We start from the raw sequence: 25,776 nt of genomic DNA on the forward strand, positions 1-25,776 counted from the left end.
TGACAGGCACCGGCCCCGAAGTTCAGTCAGGCCGCAACACCAGCTGTGGTGATGGGCGTTGAAGTCCCCCCGCACAAAGCAGTCAGCTGTCAGCTGCGCGAAGAGGTGGGGGACAAACGCGTGATCACAGTTGAAGTTCGGGCGAACGTAGGTACACGCAACGGAGGTGTACAGACCATTCACACGCACTGTCACTGCGAGGCACTCCACCGCGTAATCAGACAAAAACGTTCACATGTAATGCAGGTGTGCGCGATAGCAGCGCGCACAGACGGGGTGAGCTAAGAGGATGACCGGGATCGGTGCAGGGCACATTACAGCAGTTTCTCAGCGCGCACGTCGCCGGTACACTGTATATGATGAAGCCTTGAACAGCCCGGTCCTCGGCACGCGCGTGTGTCTCCGGCAGCACGAGAATGTCATATTTGTGCAGAGCTTTGTTCTCCACCCAATCGGCATGTCGGCGGCGCAGCGAACGATGATTTCATTGCAGGATGCGTGACCTAGAGCTATTGCTGAGGTCCCTAGCCATGTTGGTTTAGGGCTTGTTGCGTGGCAAGAGCAGTGGCGCACAGCGTGTAGGCAGGAGAGTTTGGTGGTAGAAATACTAGTGTTCTCACTGCTGCTGTGAGCACGGCAATCGCCGAATCGCGCCGAGCGCTCGCAGAGGGGTCGGCAGGAGCGGATGCTGGCAGGTCGTAGTTAGAGCTGCCATCAGCGATGGCTTAGTTCAGCAGCCTCTGCCTGGCTGTGTAGTAAACACGGGCCTGCTCGAAAGAGAACTTCACGGAGCCATGCGTCTGTGCCTTCCGGCTGGCGGGATTTCTCCTGGCCTCAGCGCAAACTCTGTAATCTGCTGCTCTTTTTGCCAGCGAGGTTACCGTAGTTCCGTGGTGACGTGCTTTCCACCACAAAAGAGACGTGTGGCCGCCGGTTCTGGGCATTTTGACTGTTCGTGGCCTTTACCACAGCGAAGACAACGCCGGTCGAACATGCAGGAGGCCTGGACGTGCCCGTAGTGACCGCAAGAATTGCACCACACTGGTCGCAGCCATCGTGCCTTCACTAAACAAGGAGACCTCCGCGGGTGGTTCTGTGCCCTAAAAACGCGCGATCGCATTCTTTCCTGCGAACAAATGCGCTGTTATCAGAAGGTCGCACGCAGTGTATTTTGCGTATATTGACCTCCGCGAGAGCTGTGTTCACACCGAAAAAAAAACACCGGTACAGGTGTTGCTGTTAGAGGCCCTTCTAGCACGCACACTGATACCACAAATGTCTCTGATCGCGAGTAGGCGCTCCAGCGAGCTCCCGATGGGAACATCGGCGGTGACAACGTTCCGGCGAAAATTTACGCGAACGCAAACGACACCGTCTACCGCGGCAAGTAGTGAAGAGATGGCCTTCTGTCTGCAGGTTCGAAAGTTCACCTTTCTGTGCCTTGGCCGAAAAAGAGCCCTCTCCACAGTACTTTTGGTGCTGGTAGGGGCACGCGTCCTCTTCGACAGAAGACGAGGGACAGCCGTGTTGGTGGCCGACCGCGATGCGGGACCGTTTTATTTCGTTTTCGGTAGTGGTGAACCACGTGGTGGAGCGGGCACAAGCAGAGCGCAGAGGGTTGTGCCAGAAGGGGCGCTGGTGGGAGAAGTGTGGGGAAGGCAACCTCGTTGTTTCCAACCAGCATTTCCATGCCGCAACTCAGGATGCCGCCTCTTTCAGTTGGGTTCTGATCGGAGGACTTTTTTCTTTTCCCAGTGCTGGGCGCGCCCGTTGAATCAACCTGTTCGTCTGTTTCAGTTGGTGCTGTGGCAACAAAAGTGGCTTTAGGGGGAGTGAGGGTTTTTGTGTTGGGAGCAGTGATCACTGTTCGTCTGGCTGCTACTTCTTGGGAGGGCCTCCTCTCGTCACTCACCCTGAGGGAGGAGGTTAGAGGTGAAGTGGTCAGACAGTTGTTCTCTGTGTGGCTGTCCATGGATGGATCGGCGGGGGAAGAGGAGGCGGGCGTGGTGTGTTTTGATGAGGAAGGCTTTTTCGACGAGGGTGAATTGCGAGTGCTGGCCGTACGTTCCTGCTGTGTGAATGTGGAGAGAGTTTCGTCCTGTTGGGTGCCGGTGCCAGCTTAGTCGGAAAGCCGGTTTTTCGGAGGGGTTTCTTGGCTCTCTGTAGACTTGCGATTGAGAGAAAAAGATGGTTGCGCCCGTCTGATGGGCCGACTCCACTGGTAGTAGTGAAAAAAGACCATTTAAGGCACCCAGCCAGCAAATTGTCCAGAGTGGGGAGCGAGGGGACGAGAGAGTGGGGCGCCGGTGTTCTCGGCTCGTCGTTGGCGTTTGACAATGGCGTCTCGAGCACACATTTTCGGATGCTTTCGAGATCCACCCCACCAACGGATGGTCGAGAGTGAGGTGCGAGCAGACAAGCAAGAGAAGAAGCGGGAAAGCGTTGTACCAGCACCTCCTCTATTTTGAGGAGGCGCTGGCTGTACCTACCCTTTCTAACATTCTCTCGCACCAAATGGTCTGGTTGCTAGCGGCAAGAATAAGCGTGCGCGCCCGCAGCTGTTGCTAAGGGAGAGGAAGTGAAAGCGGATAGTTCACAAATGCTGGCACGCAGACACTACCCTGGACAACGCTGGATGCGCACATAGCCCGTCTAAGAAAAGCATTCTCTTTTTAAAAAGTCGCCAAATTGGACCCTATTCTCCGTATTTGAGGCTGCATTAAAAGCTCATGAAAGCATAAATGTTCATAAAACTGTTAATAAGTGAAAATTTCATCATTGTTCTAAAGGTCAAAATTTGTCGAGACCTTATTTAGGAAGAACGCATTTTTCGTCAAAGTGTTTTACGACCCATCGTTGAGACCTTTTCGAAAAAAAATTACATGAGCCATGCGATACTGAACAACTTTTTCAAAAGAATATTTTAAAGAAGCATTTGGCTTTAAGTAGGTAGTCCTTAACTTCTTCAAGCAAATCGCAGGTGGTCGAGCGCCAAACCTGGTACAGTTGGCGTCGAATGACCCTATTCATGTTAGCAAACGTTCATTTCAGTGAAGTATACTTGGGTCTTTTGAAGTTCAGTCTACTAACCTCGTCTTACTGCCAACGTCACACGCTTCATAGACTTGTCGAGAGTGTCAGGTTCGAAAGACAATGACGAATAGGTCTACTGAACTTCCGCAACCCATCGAGCTGTCTCGCCGGCCATTTCAGCAAATCGGTATGCACTTGTTGGAGACATTCAATACGTTAAATTCTGGGAAAAACTTAATAGTCGTAGCTACTGTTTATCTAATTCACGACGACGAGGCAAGGTCCCTGCCCAACGGCAACACCGCTGAGGTTGCCAAGCTAATGTGTAACGTCATCGCACGTCTTGGCACCCCTAGATACCTTCATTACCGATAGACGCACGGTCGGTACTGCAAGCTATAACGGTGGTGTGTCACTGCTAGGCTACGTGTACCACCTTTGGAACAATGGCCTTACCGAAAGAGTGAATAAATACATCCACGACATGCTCACCATGCATGTACATCAATATTAAACTAAAGTCGCGGGTTGCATCCTTCCGTGATTTACCTTCGCCCGCAGTACGGTCGTACAACAAAAGGCGCAGATGACGCCTTACAAATTGATCTACGGAAGGAACCTGGCAACGACGTTCGATGTGATGTTATTCAATATCTCCAATGAAGAAAACATTCACGCCACTGTCTATGGTAAGCTTAGTGAAGACACCAGACAACTCGCCCATCTGCGCTTTCAGAACCAGCAAAAGAATCGACACCTGTCACTTCTATCTTCGACGACACCACATGAATGCAAATCTGTTCTGCGGAATGCCGCCTTGTGCCGGAAGCTTTGAGGTAGGGAAGAAGCAAACCACCTGTTGCTCTAGTGGCTTTGTGCTACAAGCGGGTGTTAGTATATCTGCTCTTCTTTCCTAAGTCACGTGAAATACCAATCAAGTTTACGTGTGAGGGTCTGGACGCCGATGTGCCAAGGAGGACTTGGCAAGATATTTCCATGACGATACTTGAAGGCACTTAGAGTACTTCAACGTCTATTTGTTTTCCACGACGACGTTGTCCTTCACTGGATAACGAACTCTCAGCGGCCCCAATTGCGGCGCCAGTGCATGTGGTGCGCCTTAAACCGTTCTATGCTCGTGAGGAACCCTGAGTACTCTAGTTTTTTTACGTTATCAATGCTCTTTTGTAATATGTGAATAACAACAATAACCGCATGCTCGGTTATCTGCGCCGTAACTTTTCTTCTGCTCCATCGTCACTCATGTTAACATTGTATAAAACATTGGTCAGATCCAAATTAGAGTATGCATGCGCCATACGGAACCCAACTCATGCCATTATCGTTCAATCTCTCAAAGCCACTCAGAATCACGCAGGACGTTTCATCTTATCAAATTATTCACCTCAATCTAGTGTCACGTCTCGTCTATGAAGAGCACCCTAAATATGTCTGATCATTCATTTCGCCATAAATTGTCTCGCCTTTACATTTTTCACAATATCTGTCATTATAACAGCCATTTGAAGGGCGCCCTTTTTCATCCACCTCGATTTATATCACGAAGGACTGACCATCGCTCTAAGATTGGCTTACCCTCCTGTCGCACAAGAATTTATGACGATTCATTTGTGTCAAGGACAAGCACCGCCTGGAACCGCCTTTTCACATTTATTGCCTGTATACCAGGCGTAAAGGAGTTCAAGCTCGCCTTACATGAGTCCCTGTAAACTTTTTCCTCTTTTTGTTTCTTTTTTTCTTTCAATTTTTTTTTCAAACAACATTTAAAGTTGTTTACACCACTCCTTTTTGTGTTGCCTTTGGGCCTTGAAAGTACCTTTGATAAATAAATACATACATAAATAGACCAATGCAATTGTTATAGAAATTCACACAATCAGGTGTTCCTTGCCCTCATCGCTTTGTCATCCTCACTCTTTTTCTTTTTTCTTCGCTTTATTATCATAATAGACACACACGAATACTGATAAATTCCACCCTTTTTGCAACTTTTTTCACTTAGATTATATGTTTTCATAATTATGCATGAACTGCTACGTTCCCCCTGCGACAGTCTGTGCTCAGGATCATTATTCACTTGACCCGTGCCTTGAGCACCTTGCCGCTCCTTCATTAGAAATATGGACACACCTCGATAGCATTTAAGCATTACAAACGTACAGTCACTCATTAGACACAGAGGTCACGTGAGGGCTAGAACTGCAAGTCAAATAAATATCTCATATGAAAGTTTGTGTTACCGTGAAATTCTCCATGAAGTCTTCATACTGAAATAAGAAAGAAAACACTGTGAACACAGAGTATTGTAAACGCTTTGCTCCTTACGACGAACTACTTTGAGCAAAGAAGTAGCTCATGAGTTTGATGATGTCTGGTAATGCGCCACAGGAGTAGGTGACCAAGAACAAGAAATATTGTTACAAACCTCGACATGAATACAAGAGACAGTGCAGTGGAGAGCTCCTGCTATTTCTACCACTTGTGCTTGTTAAACTTGCACCTAAGTAAATTGCGTGCTTTAAGGGCTGCCCCATTATCCCAACCTGTATTCTGACACAGTTAGCACGACATTATAGCACTGATATTCTTGATTCATTTAGATCTGGAATCGGAAACATTTTAAGGTTGAAGGCCATGTAGCCGATTTGACGGAAGGTCGTACAAAACAAATGGTAGAGAAGGATGGACTTCACAGTTAAACAGCGAAACTCGACGAACAGTGGCATGACAATTATGCCTATTTTCAGCACGCATTTCACAAGGATGCTAGTTACAAGCGTAGGTTATAAGAAAGCACGCCGTTTTATGCTACCAATACCATGTCGTTTTCACAAAGAAGTGACAAGGGGATGGGCTCAATCTGGCATGACACAACAATGAATTGTGGGCCACCACTTGTCAACCAGGTATTTATAATATTTTACCATACAGCCGTTGATTTGCTGCATAATTGAGTCATTTAGAAAAATTTTAAGGAACATTTTTAGGCATTAGTGCAAGGCAAATCCAGCCGGCCAAATTTCAGGGAAAATTTGGACAATCAAGAGTCTAAATCGATTCGGTGAGCCCAGAGCGCTGTGTGTTATTGATAGCGTGATTTTTGGCCCATAAGGAGCGTTAAGTTATCATTACTACGTTATTAGCGAAACACCACTGCCTGATGAGAATCTGCCCCTACTAAATCGCTGTTACGCTGCTTGATTCTCATGGAGGACGCGTTTTGCAATCGTTTCGGTGGTTATTCGCCATTTTTGTTGTCTATCGACACATCTTCTGACGAGAAGTTTGTGAGCATTGTGCTTCTACAACTGGGACAATATTTGGTGTTGCTCCTTACGACCACGTCTGTTTTTTTTTTCGTTACACTGATTCGTATACCTCCTTGCAGTTGCAAGTTGCTGGCTGCAAGCGTTTTATACTCTGAAAACGCACAACACTTCCGTTCTCCAGCCATCTTCGATATTATAGTCTAGCCATTTTGGTCGTTTTCAGTTAGGCTGTTCTGGGCATTTATCCGTGGTCAGCTTCAGCGCCAACAATTCCCGGGGGCTGCCGAATACGCTAAGCTTTATGCCATAATCAGATGGCTTTGAGCCAGCTGCATAACCGGCCCTTTCGATTTCCTACTCCACGGCAATATACAACTGTTTATAGGCATCACTCGTACCTTCCTCTCATTAGGAACCTACTGCACCATGGACTCCTGCGTTAGGAACTCCCACCATCCTAATAATAACAGCCTCGATTTACTTTAATAAATGTGATCATTTCCAATATGCTAATATATTACACCTGACAACAGTGACTAGGACAATGTGTGCCCTTACGTTGCATTCACTAATTATTCTTAGCGTGGAAAACCTCCTGAGTATTTCACATTCGTACATTGTCAGGCTGCGCCCAAGGAAGTGCCTTTATATTACCACTTCTTCGCACAACCTATTGTACTAATCGAGGAGCGAGTATATAACCGCCGTACCATCGCCATTACCGATCATGCGCTGCATCATATCTATACGCGTGTTTCGTCATTTAAAGAACATCGAATGCGCCTTTCCACCCACGGCCATCATGCGACATAGTTTCCACCATATTTTAGCGCGCTATACTTTCTTTCATCGCCACTGAGTAAGGCGTTGGGTGCAACTACTTTCCTTCAAATGCCCTTAACGCTTCCTACAATGACTAATGACATTTATAAAATAGATTCACCAAGCCACTCGGCACATGACGTCCCACACATCGTACGACTCATGTCCTACCATGCGATGCCCGATGACCGCTCGTCATGATACACATGCAGTTTAAATATCTCGTGCTACGCTCACGTGACTCATAGTGAAAAAATTCATCGGCATGGTCAATTTTACGCTATGGGGCGTTTCATAAATAATAAAGGAACGTCTTTAACACAGGAAATGATAAGAACCTAAACACAGCCTGGCTTATTTGTGAGCTTTCTACATCAACAATGCCTATCTTCCAAATCACCATGCACATTATTATGCCTCTGAAAATATAAGCACCTGTGGAGGTGCATGCGGAGACTTTGGGCTGCCACTTCAGATCGAAGCAATCTGCATTAGTCATTGCTAGTCTTATCGCTCATCGGCTGCCCATACCAATGATAATAAATGGTCCCTTAGACCTGTCGCTCACTATGAAAAGGCATTGTAATCAAAATATATATAACCATACAAATAACTACAAAGTATATGGCGAATTCATCGTGCTTTTCTACACGTCATTACTCCTGCGATTCTCAGCGTGTCGCTTACCATGAGCAAAACAACGCAAGGTGCTAGTGACAGCTCAAAGAATGGAGTCATAGTTTTCACCCCACAGAGAAAGCGACAGCTGTGAGGGCACTGTGTTGCAAAGGCCAGAGAGATAGTAAAAAAAATTCAATCACCACCAGGTCACCATCGTCGTCTACAGCGCCGCAGATCATGCGTGTAACCTCGGCTTGGGTCTTCCCAGGAAATACTTTCATCTGTTCATCAAATACTTTGATCACCTGCGGGCATTGGCAGAGGCGAGTCAGCAAGCACTCAGTTATAGCACCATATGTTCCGCAAAGTGCGAGCATTTCACAACTGCATCGCCTTCCATATATACATTTTAGGCGAAACTGCGGAAGGAATGCCTCTGTCGTGTTCAGCTTCCGGCAGCTGCCCAGAATTGGCAAAATAATACCAAACTAGAATTTGAATGGGAAAGATAGGATAAGTATGAGAGCTAGTTCAGCAAGTCTGATGAAAAATTATAGGTCATGAAGGTGTAAAGCGACATTATTTGTAGTCATTTCACTATGTTGTTTTCACTATGTTTCATTGCAATACATTTATAAGGAAAGAAATAAAGCCCACGGATTCCTAATTAGGTTCACTGCCTTTTGGCTATTACTAAGGTTGCGTCAAACTAGTACTTGTATCAAAAGACGCTCTGTGAAGAGAGACATCAAATTATGCGTCTGCAGAGCCACGCTAGCGGCAAACTGGCAGTACTCGCAGTTTGATAAAGAGAACAGAAACCTAAAATTTTAAAGAAGCACGAGAAAAAGGCATATTTCTTATTATAGTAGTATGTCTAAGAACGTCTTACTACTTGAGGCACAATTGGTCGGCTGCAAAGGTAGACACGTGTGAGTCTGTCCAGGGTCATCGCTGCAACGAAAATTTAAAACAATGGTCCAGCTTTTTTTTTAAGTGCACTTCTATCGGCTTTTTTACTGTCTAAATTGTTTAGGCTGCTAGCGTTCTTCTTTTCGGAATATGTAGCTTTAGGCTCCCCTGCAGCTACTGTGTGAGTTTCGTGCTTCATGACGTCATCCTCCATACTTTAGAACAAGCCTGCCTCAGTAGCATAGAGTCCAATGGGTCGTGCTAATAACATGTGCTTTCAATTTTGTATACTACGGCAGACGCAAGTGGATGGGGGCTAACTAATGCAATAATATAAATAAGCCTCAAAGTCTTCCAGGAAGAAAAAATTAACATAGACTGAACCACGTACGACACGCGTCCAAAGGTTATCTTCATCGTGGTGCTCAAAAGGGCCTGTTTGAACAGAGACAATACTGGTGCATGTTCTATGAGTGTTTTTTGCAAAAAAAAAGAAGTGTGATTACAAGCCACAAATGACCAGCCCAGCCTCGCAAGACCAGTGACGCAGTTTCCTCTTGTGATGACTACAATGGATCTCGAATGCAATTCCAGTATGCAATGGCTCAAAGGTAATGGTGATGAGTTAAATGCCTACATTTGTCCATGATTTGCAGCAAACTACGTGCCTTATGAATGTGCCGAGGTGTGCGAAAAGGAAAACAAAACAGAAAACTGTAAAATTTATTACTCTAACTGTACCAAGGAACGAAACATCAAACGCCAATGACACGCCGTTCTTTATGCGACTGAAAGGCAAGGTCTCGTTTTATTAGGCGGTGCTTGAATGACAGTCCTTTCAAGCATTGAATATCACGGCCCTACACGGAATGGCTTCCTATACATACGGGCTAGGTAGTCTTGATGTGATGACCATGTTGACCAAGTAGACCATATGGATTTTGGGTGATCATAAGTAATATATGAAAATTCACGTACAATAGGAGTGTTGTGCAAGCTTCTGTTATGATAGCCGTTAGTACTAGGGTAATGTTTGAAATATTGCCGCAGTTCAACATTCAAACATTACCCTAATATTGATTGATATATGGTGTTTACCATCCTAAAACGACCATATGAATGTGATACGCCACAGTGGAGCGCTTCGGAAATTTTTACAACCTGGAAGTCTGTAACGTGTGCCCAAATTTTGAGCAAATGGACCCACAGCAGTTTCACCTCCATCGAAAATGCAACCGCTGCAGCCAGCATTCGATCACGCCAGCAGCGGGTCAGCAGCCGAGTACCTTAGCCACTAGACCACCACGCAGGCGCCATTACCCTAATATTAACAGCTGTCACCACTGAAACTTGTGAAAACGCTCGTTATATCGTACACGCAATATAATATATTGGTTATGTTCGCCCACCACTAGAGTATGCGGGATTCACATGGTCAGCTCATCAAGACTGCCTAGTCCGTATGCCCAGAAATAAAACTCGCTGCCCTCTCCTGGACGGTTTCCAATTGAAGGTAAACTGTGCGTTCTCAGACGCCGCTTGTGGGCTGAAAACTCGTTTCATTCATTCCAAAATTGATAATGGTGGACACCGGAAATCAAAAACACAAGACGATCTGCGAGAACGGAATGCCCCACTAAAAGAACAAATTCATCTAGCTTAACAACGTCGCAGGCAAAAACTAGCACTTCTCGCCTAAAAATCACAGTGCAAGGAACAAGCTCGCTGAAATTAGGAGAAGACCCGCGAAAGAGAGCGCACTGTGAAAAGACCAAATTATCGCGCCCATCAATTGGCTATCAATGTGCGTTCTCTCGGTACACATTCCGTTACCGGTGGTTAGTGAGTTGTCAGAAGCCCAGGTTACAGCTCGGTACCAATGCTCACCGAACACCCACACTGGTAGGTGTACTTTAAACTTCCTATGTATTACATCAGCACTGATGACCAAGGATAAATTAATTACTACCTACCAACTTCATGACAACTTTGATAACCCTCATCTCTCTAAAATTATGCGTCCAGCTTATTACGAGCGCATAAGGCAACGGCGAGTTAATCCTCTCAGAAAAGTTGTTCAACTGCAATGATGTGGTCTAGGTAGAACATTGCAGCGTAGCCGTGGGCTAGAAGTTCGCGTTGTCAGTTAACTTATGTGGCAGTGTTGTGATGGGTGTTTCCATGCGAGCCAAGTAACAGGCGGAGGAAGCCGCGGTGGCACGCGTCGCTAGAATTGCGCATTCTTCTGCCATCGTTATTGACTCAAAAACAACCATATACAACTTCGGAGCAAGCAGGGAGACTGCCCTAGCGATTTTTTTCTGTAGTTGCACATCACAGCTTCCTGTGTTAATGTTGACACCTGTGCACAAAGGCCTAAATAGTAAAGGTCCATACAAGCGCTCGAGCGTAGGCTAGCTTAGGGGACGACTCAGAAACCAATAATCTACCTCTAGCATTTACGTCAAAACAAACATTCAGTCACACACCACGATATCCGTGGCACTATCGCGTTCGTCACCGAGCGCTACCGATTTTACTGCGTCAGTACTCCCGCAAGCGCTTGTTTCTATAGCGTAGACAACATTACCCAACTTTTCTCTCCCCTGTTTTTTTGGCCGGAAAATAAACCCCGGAATGTACCTTAATTCAGACTGTAAGTTTTGCGCTGTGAAGAAAGAAGATTCTATCCACTCGGTGTCGAAATCACTGCCTTTCCCCGAGTCTTAGTAAGACATTAGGCCGTCAGGAGCTGTGCGAGCCTGCTGACCTGCAGGAGGCTATCTTGAGGTGGTATAGGAGGCCTACCACGAATAGCAAGCCTCGCATTCGCTTAAGATGAGATAAATAAAGTTGGTTCTCTGTCTCATTGTTAAAGATGTACATCCTCCGCGCTTCTCCAAAACTTGGTCGGACGAACGCATCGAAGTCACCAGGTACATCGGTTCCCACTTGCAAGCGCCGGGAGGATAGAGCCTCTGGCATAGCAATTACTTGAAGTCAAGTCATTTTTGATAAATAGGTCAGTTGAGTTACACGTTTAGCACAATAAATCAGGAAGTCCCATAGTTTTAGAGAAACTAACACTGGGACTTACTATGGTTACTTGAATGAACTAATTAAAAATATACCAAAAAGCAACAGTCGGTGGAGAAATAGTGAACAAGTTTGACTAAAATAGTACTAAGGTAAGTACATTATATAGTGACAATACAAACTAATGAAAATATGATTTGAAAACATTGCCACCTGTGCTTATTTTGAGGCATTTAGATCTCGCTTGGAAATACTGTGTGCAACTCTCGGTGCCGACCACGCAACCGTATTTTAAGAACTTTTGTTAAGATCGTTTGCTCAAAACTGCTCGCACGACGCGAATGATCATGTGTATTCGAGAGCTTACACCAGCTTTAGCGATGATACCAGAATGTTAGGTGGCTACTGCACAAAGAGTGACGTGTTCTGCCGGTGATCAGATTACCGACGGCCAACGCCTGTTCGCCACTATATTGTACCGGGCTAATGTTTTTTTATAGTCACCCAAATCTGGAACCGTCATGCGCGAGCTGACGGTTCACTTTTATGGTGTATATTCGCCGTATGACTGAAATAAACGCCAAAAAGGTGAGGACAAGTAAATGCCCACAGAACAATTTTTTTTTCAACTGCGTTTCATTATATGGCTCTGGCATACAGAAATGTCACCACTGTGCACGATAGGTAAAAGATTGTCGCTGCTCTGGCTTACATTTTTATTTTTTGAGAGCAGAGATTCACCCAAACGAATAGTTCAGTTTTTACAAACCAACTTCAGCCTTTCCTCACGCCAGAACTCCGTGAAAATCTTCACAAGCAAAGAATGAAACCGGAATTAAAGAGTCGAATTGATAGAGCAGCACACTATGAAAAGTACACTACGTAGTAGGTTTATTATCAGTGATAATCATTATACATAAGCAAAATTACAAATACGCAAATAATAAATAATTATTGTGAGCTCTTATCAGTTAATTACGCAAGTGAGATAAGCGAAATAACTGCGAAAGTATATCTCTTGCTGTGCAAAGTGAAAAGATAAATTTTGTGCGACGACAATAATTGGAAAGGCAATGAAATACAAATGACTAAGTGTGAAGAAGTTCCGCCGAAGTATGTCTTTAGCCTAAAAAAGAAGATAGTGCCGCGAAAACCACACAATTTTGTCATCAGTGAAATGTTGATGATCCATACAATGAATGAAAATCTCAGGTGTGATGAGCTTGTTCGCAACAATGCAGAGTCTATGACAGAATAGCCGTCACAACAGGAATAATAAGTATAGAAATCAGCATGCTAAAGGAGAACTAAAATAGGCTAAAATGTCATTAGTCTAAATGATTCATACCAAGAAGTTCGCTGCAAACGTTCAACGTGAATAAAGCGTTGACCCAGGATGATACACTAGGAAATATGGTTATGTTGTGAAATATAGAGAACGTACAATGTGAGGCGCCAAAATGAATTTCTGTATTGAAGATAACGTAGATTGCACATACACTGTAAAAGAGTGATTCGGTGTCTGTATAAATTTTTACTTCACTATATGAGATGACACAAGGAAACTGCTCTTCACTGAAAATGTTTGTTACGTAATTACCGATGCGAATAGAAGGTGTGATGTCTACTTAACTTTGCGGGGAGTTTAAAAACCACCAAGTCTCTTCTAGGAAAATGAATATGCAGCTGATTGTTCTTGTTTCATAAGGTTATCTCATATAAATTTGTGCCAAGGTTGTAGTGGAGCTTAAAGACTGGATTAGTTTATGTGAGCGCGATTGTAACATCAGTCTATAGTATGCACTTGATCTCAGTAAGAATTGTAGGTACACCATTAAGAAATGTAAAAAATTAAAGTTGGCCTCAAACTGATCTTTTTGGGATACCTACGTTATTAAGGTAAGGTGACGAAAAATGGTCGTCAACTTGTACACTTTCAGACTAGTTACTAAGATATTTTCCAACATATGTATAATAGAGGTGTGGGCATGCCGAAAATAAGAATTAAGCAAGTAACGTGCGAAGGTTTGTGGAGCTAAAAAGCCTTCATTAAAATGACCCCTATCGGAAAAAAACGAATGGTGGGCATGGTGTAAACCACCACCAACCATTATAGTGGATTATAGTAGTGGGTGAATGGTGGGAAACGCCCACCATGGCGCATGGTGGGATATGGTGGGTGCTGCAGTGTAGGCAACGCTTGAGCGCGAAATTGCGTCAGAATCACCGTGACAAGTTGCCACAAAAAATAAAAAAAGAATTCTCTAAAAACGGTATAAAAAACACCCGTCCCGTAAAAAAACGAGGTGTTACGGAAGATCGAACGTGCAACCTGCGAATTCCTATTCGGAGATACTAACCACTGCGCCATACCAACATGAGTTTTGTGTTGTGTTTAATAGTTGGCCTACAAACTTACGGTTCAACTTCAGTTAGGTTTGTCGTGTACACGACATAGACGAGATCAGCACCTGCTACTAAAAATTGCACATTTATTAAACACAAGCAACTGCTGCCTGTAACGATTGCCACTGTGTTAATAGCATCAGTGCTATTTTTTTTTACAATTCACAACTGCAAGAAAAAAAACCCAGGTGGACTGGGGAGCAGCAACAGTTCACCGGTGGGGTCTGCCAAGTTTAATATCTGTTTCGCGCTCGTTCTAAAGGGCGATATCTGCTCATGCTTTATGACGCTTCTAGGCTCATTCCATAGATACGCCTGCCTAATTTGTTTGATTGAGTATTGGGATGCTTTTCGCGCAATGTAGAGGGTGCTCGTGCCAGCGCAATGCTGTAGCCACACCTTGGCTGTAGCTCTTTCGCTGAAGCAACAACTACATAACGGCTTGGCCGAAACGAACGCAGTGTGCCGGAAACATTACTCTATCATATTGGTTCCCCAAGCACATGAACTGCCATGTCTGAGTTGTCACACAAAAGCTAGAGAAGTGCCGGCGAGTGCGACCGGCGGCTGTCGGTGAGAAGAGACGTACGTTCTCTGGGAGTGCTTCAATCGCGTCGCATCAATGTTTGTTGCTTCTTGAGCGGACATCATACACAATTAAAAAGACTTCATTTAGTTTAATTGATGCCATGGCTGCGCTGTATTGTCATTGCCGATCGTCTAAATTGTGTATTCTGAAACCCGGAAGCACGGATAACACAATTGTACGGGCTCGGTCGGTAGGCCTAACCTTTGGTGGAAATCATGGTGGTATAACATGTAGTGTACAGATCCCAGCTTGGTACACTATATATATTGCCCGCCATTATAAGCCCACCCATCATCTGCTTAGTGCTTCCCAGCATTATCGCAATGGTGGGAAGAGTTTCTCAGCTTGGTACACTATGTGGCCCGCCATAATAAGCACCACCCACCATATGCAGAGGGCGTATCAGCATTATCGCAATGGTGGGCAGAGTGTCGCATTATTGCCCACTATCTAGCCTCTGGTTTTCACCATCAATTCCACTTTACCCATCATCTGTACACCATACCGCCCACAATGTCCCGGCATATACACCATATTCTCCACTAGGTCCCTCCATATCCATCATAATTTGCACCATGCCCACTATTATTTCCACTACTCCCACCATGTTTTCCAGTATCCACCATGGCAATTTTTACGATAGGGATGCATATCCTACGTCAAGACTATTGTCAATAGCATGTTTAATATCATCAGACAGAGTGATTCCTGCCAGCTCAGTGGCATAATGTTCATGAAGTTGTAATTGCTGTGGAGACAACAGACTGTTTTCAAACAAGTAGTGTTAGCTGCAAACACATGTAAAAATTTCATCCAAAAAATTGAAAGATACAGATTGGCCCTAACTTTCTTCGGAATTTTAATCATGTATTCTTAAGAACAGAAAATATTCTGCTAGTTCACCTTGTAACAGCCACCCCAAACAAAATTCTGCCAGCATTGAAGCAGCCCGAAAACACGACCACAATGATCAGTTTTCTAACCATTACTGCCAAAGATATTGATATCACGCATGAAAGTAGTTTTGCTAATATATACCACCGTAATCTAAACCAGTACTTGTGGTTTTCAAAGAAAAACCCTTCTGCGGATAACTATTATAGATGAACGAAATTCTGCAGCATGGTATATCACGTAAATGTCACGCTGTTTGCTGCGTTTGCGGTAGATTCGCATACATCCTGGCTGAACACGGTGGCCACTACTTCGGGTGCAGTATAGATTTTGTCACTTTGCTTTGTTTAAAAGTGGCTGCTGAGCAATCTCTTTCGTTGAATATTTTTTGAGGTTTGTGGCGTTTCTGCAGCCGATGAAAAGGTACATTTGGCTCTCAAACACTGTCTAAGAATATAGAGGTTTTGACACCCTCCCCGCAACGCGTTGAAAAGCGCAATACCAGCGCGTTCAGATAATTTTTGGGCCGTTATCAGTTACCTCGTAGATGGCACTACTGCAAGCAGGGTCAGCCGTCTTGGTCTCAGCAACATGCTCGGTAGAAACGTTCATGCTGCTGATTTTGTGTATTTTTGCTGACATGTGTGAAAATGTTCCTTTGAAGCCAGGTTTTTTTTTTTCGCGTATGTCTAATTATATTCTGTCGACGAAGGTGAAATCAAATTGCTGAAAGGTTCTCAAAATGGGTGGAACGTGTTTTGTACCGAATTACGGTTCTAGCTTCGAACTTTTGCCGAGTGTGTCCCTCTCTTCAAAGTGCCGTCTGACACTAATCGTGTGATGGTAATTGTTGATATATATATATATATATATATATATATATATATATATATATATATATATATATATATATATATATATATATATATATATATATATATATATATATGCGAATTCCCATCGTAGCATCTTGCCAAGAAGAACCGCTTTACTTTTGTGTGCTTGTTATTTTGAGAGTTTCCAATATTTATTTTTATTGCATTCACATTGAACAAGCGCAAATGCTTCAAACATTTTCTGCGTAAAGGAAAATAGTGGCACGCACGAAATACGTTTTGGTGCAGTGCCGATCCTCTTTAATTAGAGGGTAATAATATTTATTGGGGGTTTATGCATTAAAATCATGATTTGGTTTCAAGAAACGCCATAGCAGAGGGCTCCTGTCTAATTTTGACCATCCGGGCTGTTGAGCAAGCACCTACATCGAAGCACGCAGACGTTCTTTGAATTTTGATCCCACGGAGAAGTATTTTTATGGAGGAATAACCCACTGGCTAATATTTTCTTAATTATTTTTTCCCTCGGGCAATTCTGTGAACAGACGAGAATACTTGTGCGCATGAGCGGAACTGTCTGTGCTGACGACGTTCACACCCTGCACAAGGCATTCTTGTGTTATTGAATCCATAAACCTGCCAAAATTCTACCTTTTAGTCTGAAATGAAAAAAAATTTTGTCACGCTTTCAGTGTCACTTACAACGCTTGGAATGAAAAGTTTAGGGAGCCATAGAAAGTTTAGATGCCCCAGCACCACTCTCTGGGTACATTGACTGCGGCGTCGTCTGACAGCTCGCCGCACAGCGCGTGCGAGATCAAAAATTATCTGGACTGTCAGGCGTGCATAGCGTCAACACCTTATTATTCTTACATTATGCTCTGGAACCATGAAAGCTATGGTCCGAAAACATACCGCACAATATCACACATTGCGCGGATGTGTGTGGTACGTAGAAGACTTGGGGTGGGGTGCTAATCTAGACAGTTCACATCAGCTCTCGTATATGCGAAAAGAACATTGAGAAATTTATCCTAAAATACGTTTCATGTCAGACACAAAACACTCACACACCAGTAGTTATTGTCAATTATCGCAACACTGACATTTTGAAACAAGCCAAAAAGGACTGGCACTACTACTTTGTAAGGGGGAACATCGAAATAAAATAATACATCACCCCAGTCAATCAACTGTGCTGAATAGAAGATTTTGAACGAGGTCTTTGCGAAAATTCAGAGAAGATGGCGGTGGACCTAATTGTGATTTATTGCTGTGACTACAAAGTGATTATCACTACAAATAATCTAAATTAATGATAAATCATACTGCCACCATTAGTATATTTGGTGTTTCTCACAGCTCTGCTGCACACTCACGTTCGCAGGGTAGAATGCCGGCTAGTTCTCGTGGCTTCTATTTCTCTATTTTTTGTTTTCGTGTAGATAAGATTGCAATATATATGTGTGATGTTATTAGTGAAGGACTAGTCCAGAAAGGACACGACGACACGCCAGTGCACAAATGCACGTTCACACTTGTAATAACCGTTCATACCACACATGGCCAAACATGCATTTACTCAGGGTGCACTAGCTATCGAAGCAATAGTCTTCAAGCGAAACGTTCTCTCGCCGTCTGAGTGACGTGGACGCCTGTCTTTCGAGAATGGTGTACCGCTTGGCTCACTCGCTGTGATCGATGTGGGTCGGTCTTCATGATTCGGTCCTCTGCCGCTGCAGCCGCAGCACTCAGTTCCTTCGCTTTGACCCGGCAGCACCTTGACGTCGTGCCAGCCCATCGCCTGCTCCCTGGGTGAGTCGCCCAGCTGGAACGTCAGCTCAGTCGTTGGCCGCGATCGTGGGCCACTGCGAGAACTCAATCTACCGCTCTGGACGGGAATGCGAACAGTCGACCTCTCCTGCTCTTTGGGCCAGTCACCCAGCGGCAACGTTGGTTGGCCTCTACCGTGGGTCGCCCAGCCACAGAAACAGCAGTCGGAACAACCACGCAACCCCTGGTTCCTGGGTGGGTCATCCAACCAGATTGCTGCTCGGACACAAAAACTGGTTTACCTCGAACCCAACCGTCGAGATTTGCCGATGACATGGGTCTCTAGCTCGCGAGGGCGCGCTTCCCGATCTCTCGGTGTCCTCTTGGTCACAACCACAAGGTACATGCGCGAACTTAGAAACCTACTGTGCCACCGCACAACGCTACTGAAACCTTGTGTACCTTGTGGTCACCACCACAAGATACATACGCGCACGACGCTAGAACCCTACTGTGCCACCGCACGGCGCCACATATTATCACGGCACCCTTTTACGAGAAAGTTGTTTACAAACGTCTATTCTGGTACAGTTGCGAGGGGTAGCTACAGGGTGCGTTTTCCTTAGTGTTCTCATAGACACGAACCATCAGTAACAGACCCGTAGCATAGTAAGCAGGTCAGTTAGTCCGCTACAATACAAGGAAGTAACAGCCAACTAATTCTAAGCTGCGGGCTAGTGATAAAAAATGTCAAATAGCCAAACAATTGACAGCTCATCCACATGGCGATATTGTCATTGGTTCCTGCAACGGCCGACACCTGTTGTGCTTATGTAGCTCCGCGCTCTTCGTATTTTTTCAGCATGTGTATATAAGAAATGTTGCTTTTTCCGGACACCTCAATGACATATGCAAAATTATTTCTCTGTTAGATGATAAGGAATGCTTCTTTTATTGCATAAAAAGGTTGTTTGAGTTAGTTGGAAGCGAAATTAGAACTTTGTCGCCATCATATAGTTTCCTGGGCCAACTTTCTAGTCGTAATACGTTTCCTGCTTGGCACGAGCCTTGGACAGCTCTTCGTGAGCGATCTTTCATGTATTTTTAGGCGATTGCGCAAGTTGAACACGTCATTGTTGGTCGTCCGGGTTTGTTATTGAAGGCCCGCATCTGTTCATAGTTCTGCTAAAACGATTAGATGTCCTCGGACGTGGCGACCGTAAGTAGGTTGAAACTGGAGGAAACTGAGGCTTGCCTGTGGGACTTCTCTATATGCATAAAGCTATAGAGTGAGGTATCCCGAAATTGAGGGCTTTCTTGGCACATTCTCTTGAGCATTTTTTAAGAAGTCATTGTGCATCTCTACGAGAACATTCGCCATCGCGTGATTCGGTGTTGTCTTTAGCAGCTTCACCGAGATAAATCTGCTAACCTCTTTCATATAAACTTGCTCCTTGGTCTTTGACCTTTTCTTTCGGCAAGCCAATGCGGTAAGAGGTATCTAATAGTGATTCTGCAACGTGACCTGCATCGATTGCGGGCAGTGTTACAGCATCGGGGTACCAAGTGACAAAATCGATTAAGGTCAGCATATATCGGGTTCCACGATCAGATTTTGGGTGAATGCTTTGATTACGTCAGTGGAGACTCTTTCAAAAGGTGTTTAGATAAGAGAAATTATTCCTAGCGGTGTGACACCAACTTTCTTTTTAGGGGAAGTCCTCTGGCACTTGTCGCAAGACTCGACAGAGCGCTTCACGTTTCCGTAAAGATTACGTCAATGAATTTTTTTCAGAACCCGATCCGTGGTACCCTCGATGCCCTGGTGTCCTGCCATATTGCTTACATAAGCAATTTGAAATATGCTTTGCTAGAACTGTTTCGGAGTGACCACTCGCTTATACGTTCTACCAGTAGTATGGCGGTAAAAACAATAAACGTTGGCCCTTATCTTTTATGAATTTATAGCTACAGCCTTTCCCCAATTTAAGCTCTTTGTTGAGCTTAGCGATGGTAGCCTTTAGGGTTGAACCTTTTCGCTGCTCCTCGACGCGTTGAGTTCTTGAGACATAGGATAAAAAAATGTAGAGACGTACATTGCCTTGATTTTGTCAGGACCTTGTTGTTTATATTTGGTTTTCATCACGCTTGAAGAAACACAGGAGTTCACAAGTGACTTGATCGCCGGCGCTTCCAGGGAGTGCAGACACCTGCTTCCAGTCAGCATCTGTGTTGTACAGTCTTCTGACGCCCGGAATATTTCCGAACAAAAGGTCATATAGTGGCCGATTCATGCAAGCTACTTTCAGCACCCCTGCGAACTACAGTGTTTTGACTTGTCCAACAGATTCTGGTTGATGACTAGTGAAGCCGTCTAGCAGAACCGCGCTGATGTTCTCGCCGGTCAAGCAAACATCAGAACAAATACTCGTCAGACGATTGTCATTTCGCATCTCGTATCGCGTAGTACACGAACCTCTCTTTCGATCAGTTGTTCTTCACCACTGGCATCCCATCGACCAGGAATCAAACAGCATTTTGCAAGTAATTTTCACCCTGGTGACGTGGAGAAGGAGTGTTCCCACCTCAACGTGTACATGGCTTTCTAGAACGAGACCGGGCAGGTTCGTATTCAATACACGCACAGGAAGAACTTGGCTTGTTGTCTCCTGGTTAGTTTTGACATGTTTCTCCTACGTGTCCCGTTTTTCCACAAAGTTTGTGCTTAGCATCTGCTTGGGTAGAATGTGGCGTTCAGGAGCTACATTACCAAAACGATTGCACAGAATACACTTGAGTCAGGGTTTCCTCGGAACTTAAGTAGGCTTTACATCCGAATTGTTGTTCTCAGGACCTTACCCTAGATTAGGCGAAATGTGTGCCTAAAGGAAGCTAGCGAGTTCATCTCGCGATTTACATTCTCTCTCTTAACGAAACAACTAGCTTCGATTGGCAAGACCACATAAATTGTTCAGCTATCACGTGATATTTGACATGATGAAGGTTTTACGCACGTTAGTCATTTTGCTCTAACGGGTGAAAGTGGCTGACAATTTTTTCTGTGAACATCTACGCTATTTCAGCACCACAAACTGAAGTTGGAGCCAAGAGCACTCACCGTGGTTGTCTAGAGTTCATCAAGCCCTACAACATATTCACTGATCAAATGCATTCGCAAACAAATGCATATGACACAAGAAATTGTTAAATGCATTCGCAAACATATGCATATGACACAACAAAAGCTTCAAGTTTCCGCCGACGGTTTGCGAAAAGCCACCTGGCAGATATATACCACGTAAACAAACTCTCCTTTATGCGGTGGGGCTCCGGTGCAATGGGAAAGACATATGCTTCAGGTGCATGTGGTCCCGAGTTCAATTCCAGTGCTGAATGTGGCTTGCATGTAAATCTCGAAGAATAGGATGGTTGTGGTACTGATGGTTTTCTAATTACCTAGAGTCATATTATCCACCGTATTATGGGCGAGTAACTGCTCTTGAATGCGTAAAATAATGCGTTTTTACGCAACTGCGTCAGGCCAGGCCGCCTATGGATAATGTCACGCGTAACTGCAGGCCCTACTTAGCCAAAAAAATTGATGTAAAATCCCGGCTAAATCTTGTCCTGTATATTCTGAAGGCCACTTGAATTTCAACCGGTTAATCTGAAACACGTCTACGGAGCCACGTAACTAACGGACTCTAAGCGGCCACAAATTGACGTGATTTTCTGCCGAGTGGTGTGTATTCTAGCTAAAATTTGACTACGCGTACAATTTTATGCACACGGCGTGAGGAATACAGGTCGTAAGTTCTGTATCTTATTAGGCTAGTTTGGTTTAGGAATGATGATCACCTCAACATGTTTCCATTCTGGTGGTACTTTAGCGCTGTTCCAACATTCATTGATATATTTCAAGAGAGCGTCAAGATTCAGTCCATTGCGATTCCGAAGTGTTTTGTATTTTATTCTGTCTATTATCGGAGCTGTGTTGCTGGTGAGTTTATGGACGGCCCTCTCTATCTCAATCACTGTAGAAAGTTAATCTAATCCTATGTTGGGGTTACGACAATACTCATCAAAGCGTGAATGCCCAGAAATGTTCCGCTTTGTACCAAGGAACTTTTCTTTCACTACTTTGATGATGTCTTCCACTTTTCCTTGGTGGTTGTGTATTAGTCTGTGTAATTTTTTGTTTGGCTGCGCTCTTTGTATCTTTCCCGATAGGAGATTTTGAGTATGACCTAGCTACGCATGGTACTTAGGATCTCTTGAAGCTTGTTACAAGTATGATGCCAGTTCTTTCTTTCCAGTTAAGAATACACATAAGCTTGCGCTTCATTGTCCAAATTGGAGATTCGAATCTTCAGTTCGTGATTGCACTTGTGGCGTCAACGTTTCGCGAGGCCCCTTCACGCATCACGCAGGTGCAGTAAGAAAAGATCAACGGCAGCGGCTTTGCGTGACGATTGGAGCACCCATGTGTGCTTCGCCACTCTTACTAAGAATCCTCGAGTCCACCTTTCTATGTCGTCTATTGCAGCATCAACAAAACAATCGTCTTTGCGAAAGACTTGCCAACCATTATCCTAACTTTTACAATTTCGTCGCCGATTTGTGGTAGCAAATGACCGTTTGGTATATAGAATGGTCGCTGCCCAGCTCTTTTCTTTGCAACTCCTCTCCCAATGTTTGAGGCCTTTTACGAACGTCAGATCCGGACTGGTGTTTCCTAATACCCTGTTGCCAATGCGCATGCGTGACATATAGTCGTTTAACAGGATGAGGTGGTGTTGTTTCGTAACGTTGTGCATGTCTTCTTGTTTTCTTTGACTCCGTTTAACTCCAGGCTACAAGGAGGGCATTATATTCACAAGCTACTAGTAATCTGTTGCCCTTGATCAGCTTTACTTCTTGCATTAGCTTGTATAGATCCCTTATGTGGTCCTTCAAAGGGCTCTACACGTTTAACACAAACAAATCATACCAGTGATTGTCACCTCTTTTTAGTAATGCTGCTGCAGCAAACTTCAATAAGGGGCAGTAGTGCTTTTTTATGGAAAAGTATCTTGCCATTTATCAAGCCACTGAAGGGCATATTATATTGTCACGTGATTACTGATAGAACACAGCGTCTGTTAAAAGGAGTACCAAACGTCAAGCCGAACCGATAACTATGAACACCATGCGGCACCCTCTCCTTGAAAAGTATACCAACCCGATGTTCAACGCTGATTAGATGTGAGAGTAATCACGCACATGCACAAAGACGCATGATGAAGCAGTGTCAGGTGATTAAGGGGTAGTGCGGCTTCATCTTTGATACAATAACAATGTCCGCTTGCTCGGAACATCTAGATCGCCGAGCTATGCTTTCAAGCAGACATTTGTAGATGACATCGTTGAGTCGGCGTAGTACTTTATAAGGAACGGAATAGCGGTGAAGCAACTTTTCTGAACAGCCCCTTTGGCAAACGGGAATCCACAGCCTCACCATTTAACCAGGTTGGTAAATAACAAGACGGTGACAAAAAACAGTACCTCCCCGAGTCGATGTGTATTTTTTGAATCCGCGCGAGTGCAAGCTTGCGGGCCGCATTGCTGAGCCGGGTAACCTCGTTCGCATCAGTAGTGATGTCGGTCATGTAATGCAGGAGAATGGCATCCAGTATCGTAAACCCTTCTCGACCGTGAAGCAACCGGAAAGGGCTGAGCTTTGTGGTCGTTTGAACAACAGTGTTGTGAGTGAAAGTTGCGTATGACAAAATGGGATCTCAGTTTTTGTAATCGCAATCAAAGTACACGGATAACATTTCACCGAGCATCTTGTTTGAATTCTCCGTCAGACGATTGGTTTGTAGATTTCATGCAGTCATTTTGCAATGAGCTGTTTCACTAAGCCTAATGAAGTTTTGCATAATTTGGGCTGTAAAGGCTATTCCACGGTCAGTGAAAAGAAGTATTGGCGCTCCATGATGGAGAACAATCCCTATTGATAATCCTGAGTTGGTGTATGCTGGAATCTATCTATCTATCTATCTATCTATCTATCTATCTATCTATCTATCTATCTATCTATCTATCTATCTATCTAGCTGCTTAGGTTTGGGTGCTCATGTGGTCACTCCCTTAACTTGGCGTAAACCAAAATTAACATAGGAGGGTAAGACGGTTTGAAGAATTAGACGTACTGGTGAAAACATGAATAATGTTAATATGCCGTCGGGTACGTTGTCAAATGCTTCCCGCAAGACAGTGGCACATACGCACGGGCGGGTATGTGCTGCTGGTATGTGGGTGTGTGCCACAGGTGATTAACACTTAGTGATACCAGCGAACGACGAGAACACACCTGAGCAATTTTAACACATGAGCGTTAAGCAATACCGGATATCAATAGCGTTGGCTCAACAAAGACGTAGAATAAATGTCAGTGCTATAAAAAACCCGACGTAGGCAGCGTTGACCCCCCCCCCCGATGAATGCAAATAATAAATGTTAAGGTTCTAGCATGTATCAAACCTAAGCATTCTGTGTGACAGTCAAGCATTCTACCACAACGAACGCCCGGCCTCGGAACTACTTTTGAAATAAGCGCTAATCTTCTTGGAACGTCAGTATTGATTGCAGTGCTGCATACCCAATTTTATAAACATTATCTATGTGCTCCTTTTATACAACCGTCCCGTCGCGTTATCGTCAATTGTGGTTAGGTGCCATGAGCTGAAGTCAAGTTATCTCGCAGTGTCCAGATCCAGCAGCTTCGCGAGAATCAGCGCTTCATATCAGCTTATGGTGTTGCTAATAGGCTTTTGCGACCGTCATCATTATTGAAGTTTTTGAGCCTTTGTGAACGGGACGAAAATATTTCGACGCATTCCAAGCAAGGGTGTGCCGTCAAAACGGATTAATTTCCTCTCGAGAAAACCTCAACGAGGGGATAGGGACTGGTTCGCACAAAGAAAACTCACGAGCCAAGAGAGGCCATTGTGAGCTCGACTCTAAAAATGCCATTGTGTTTCCTGTGAGCAAGGCTTTCGAGCCAGACAAGGAGGCAGCTGGGCCATTTTCGAGGTCACCGAGGATTCGGAAATCTCGGAACCAGCATGGCATTTGCAGTTCAGGCTGAAAGCTAAAGCCAAACTGGTTGTGGCTGCATCTTGCGAGGAGAAGCGGAGTCTTCGATATTTGCAGCTAAGCCCCTGCTTTTAGCAAACGAGAAATGGAATGCAGGGTTGAAGGCAAGGAAAAGGCACTATGTGCTACAGTCTTTGCCGGAGCCCGCCTCGACGACGAGGGGTTAGTCGACCACTCCTCCTTACCCTTTTCTCTATAGGATCGGCTGAATGGGGTGGTATATTTTGACAATATGCTGGCTCACCACTACATAGTCCTACCCAAACAGTTGAACAGCTCTCCTGTACAGTTCTGATCAATTGATCACATCCTTTCAAAGTCTCAGTTACTAACCATGTAAATAAATTGTCGTTTTTACGAGCGCCTCATCTGACTTGTTCGACGATGGGTCCTAGGACGGGGGCCCGCTACCAAACTGAGACCT

At 44.6% G+C, this 25,776-nt stretch overlaps 1 protein-coding gene across 1 annotated transcript in view; it reads right to left on the reverse strand.

Moving 5' to 3' along the window:
• Positions 1-25,776, reverse strand: part of LOC142776651 (uncharacterized) — a 76,523-nt gene that overhangs the window by 18,042 nt on the left and 32,705 nt on the right. The window contains exons 2-4 of the mRNA XM_075880648.1: positions 8,659-8,720; positions 7,967-8,071; positions 5,295-5,321 (exon numbers count right to left, since the gene is read on the reverse strand). Coding sequence (XP_075736763.1) covers positions 5,295-5,321; positions 7,967-8,071; positions 8,659-8,720 — 194 coding nt within the window. The remainder of the gene's footprint in view (positions 1-5,294; positions 5,322-7,966; positions 8,072-8,658; positions 8,721-25,776) is intronic.

The sequence above is a fragment of the Rhipicephalus microplus genome, chromosome X (genome assembly GCF_043290135.1).
Source record: "Rhipicephalus microplus isolate Deutch F79 chromosome X, USDA_Rmic, whole genome shotgun sequence".
Classification (NCBI taxonomy): Eukaryota; Metazoa; Arthropoda; class Arachnida; order Ixodida; family Ixodidae; genus Rhipicephalus; species Rhipicephalus microplus.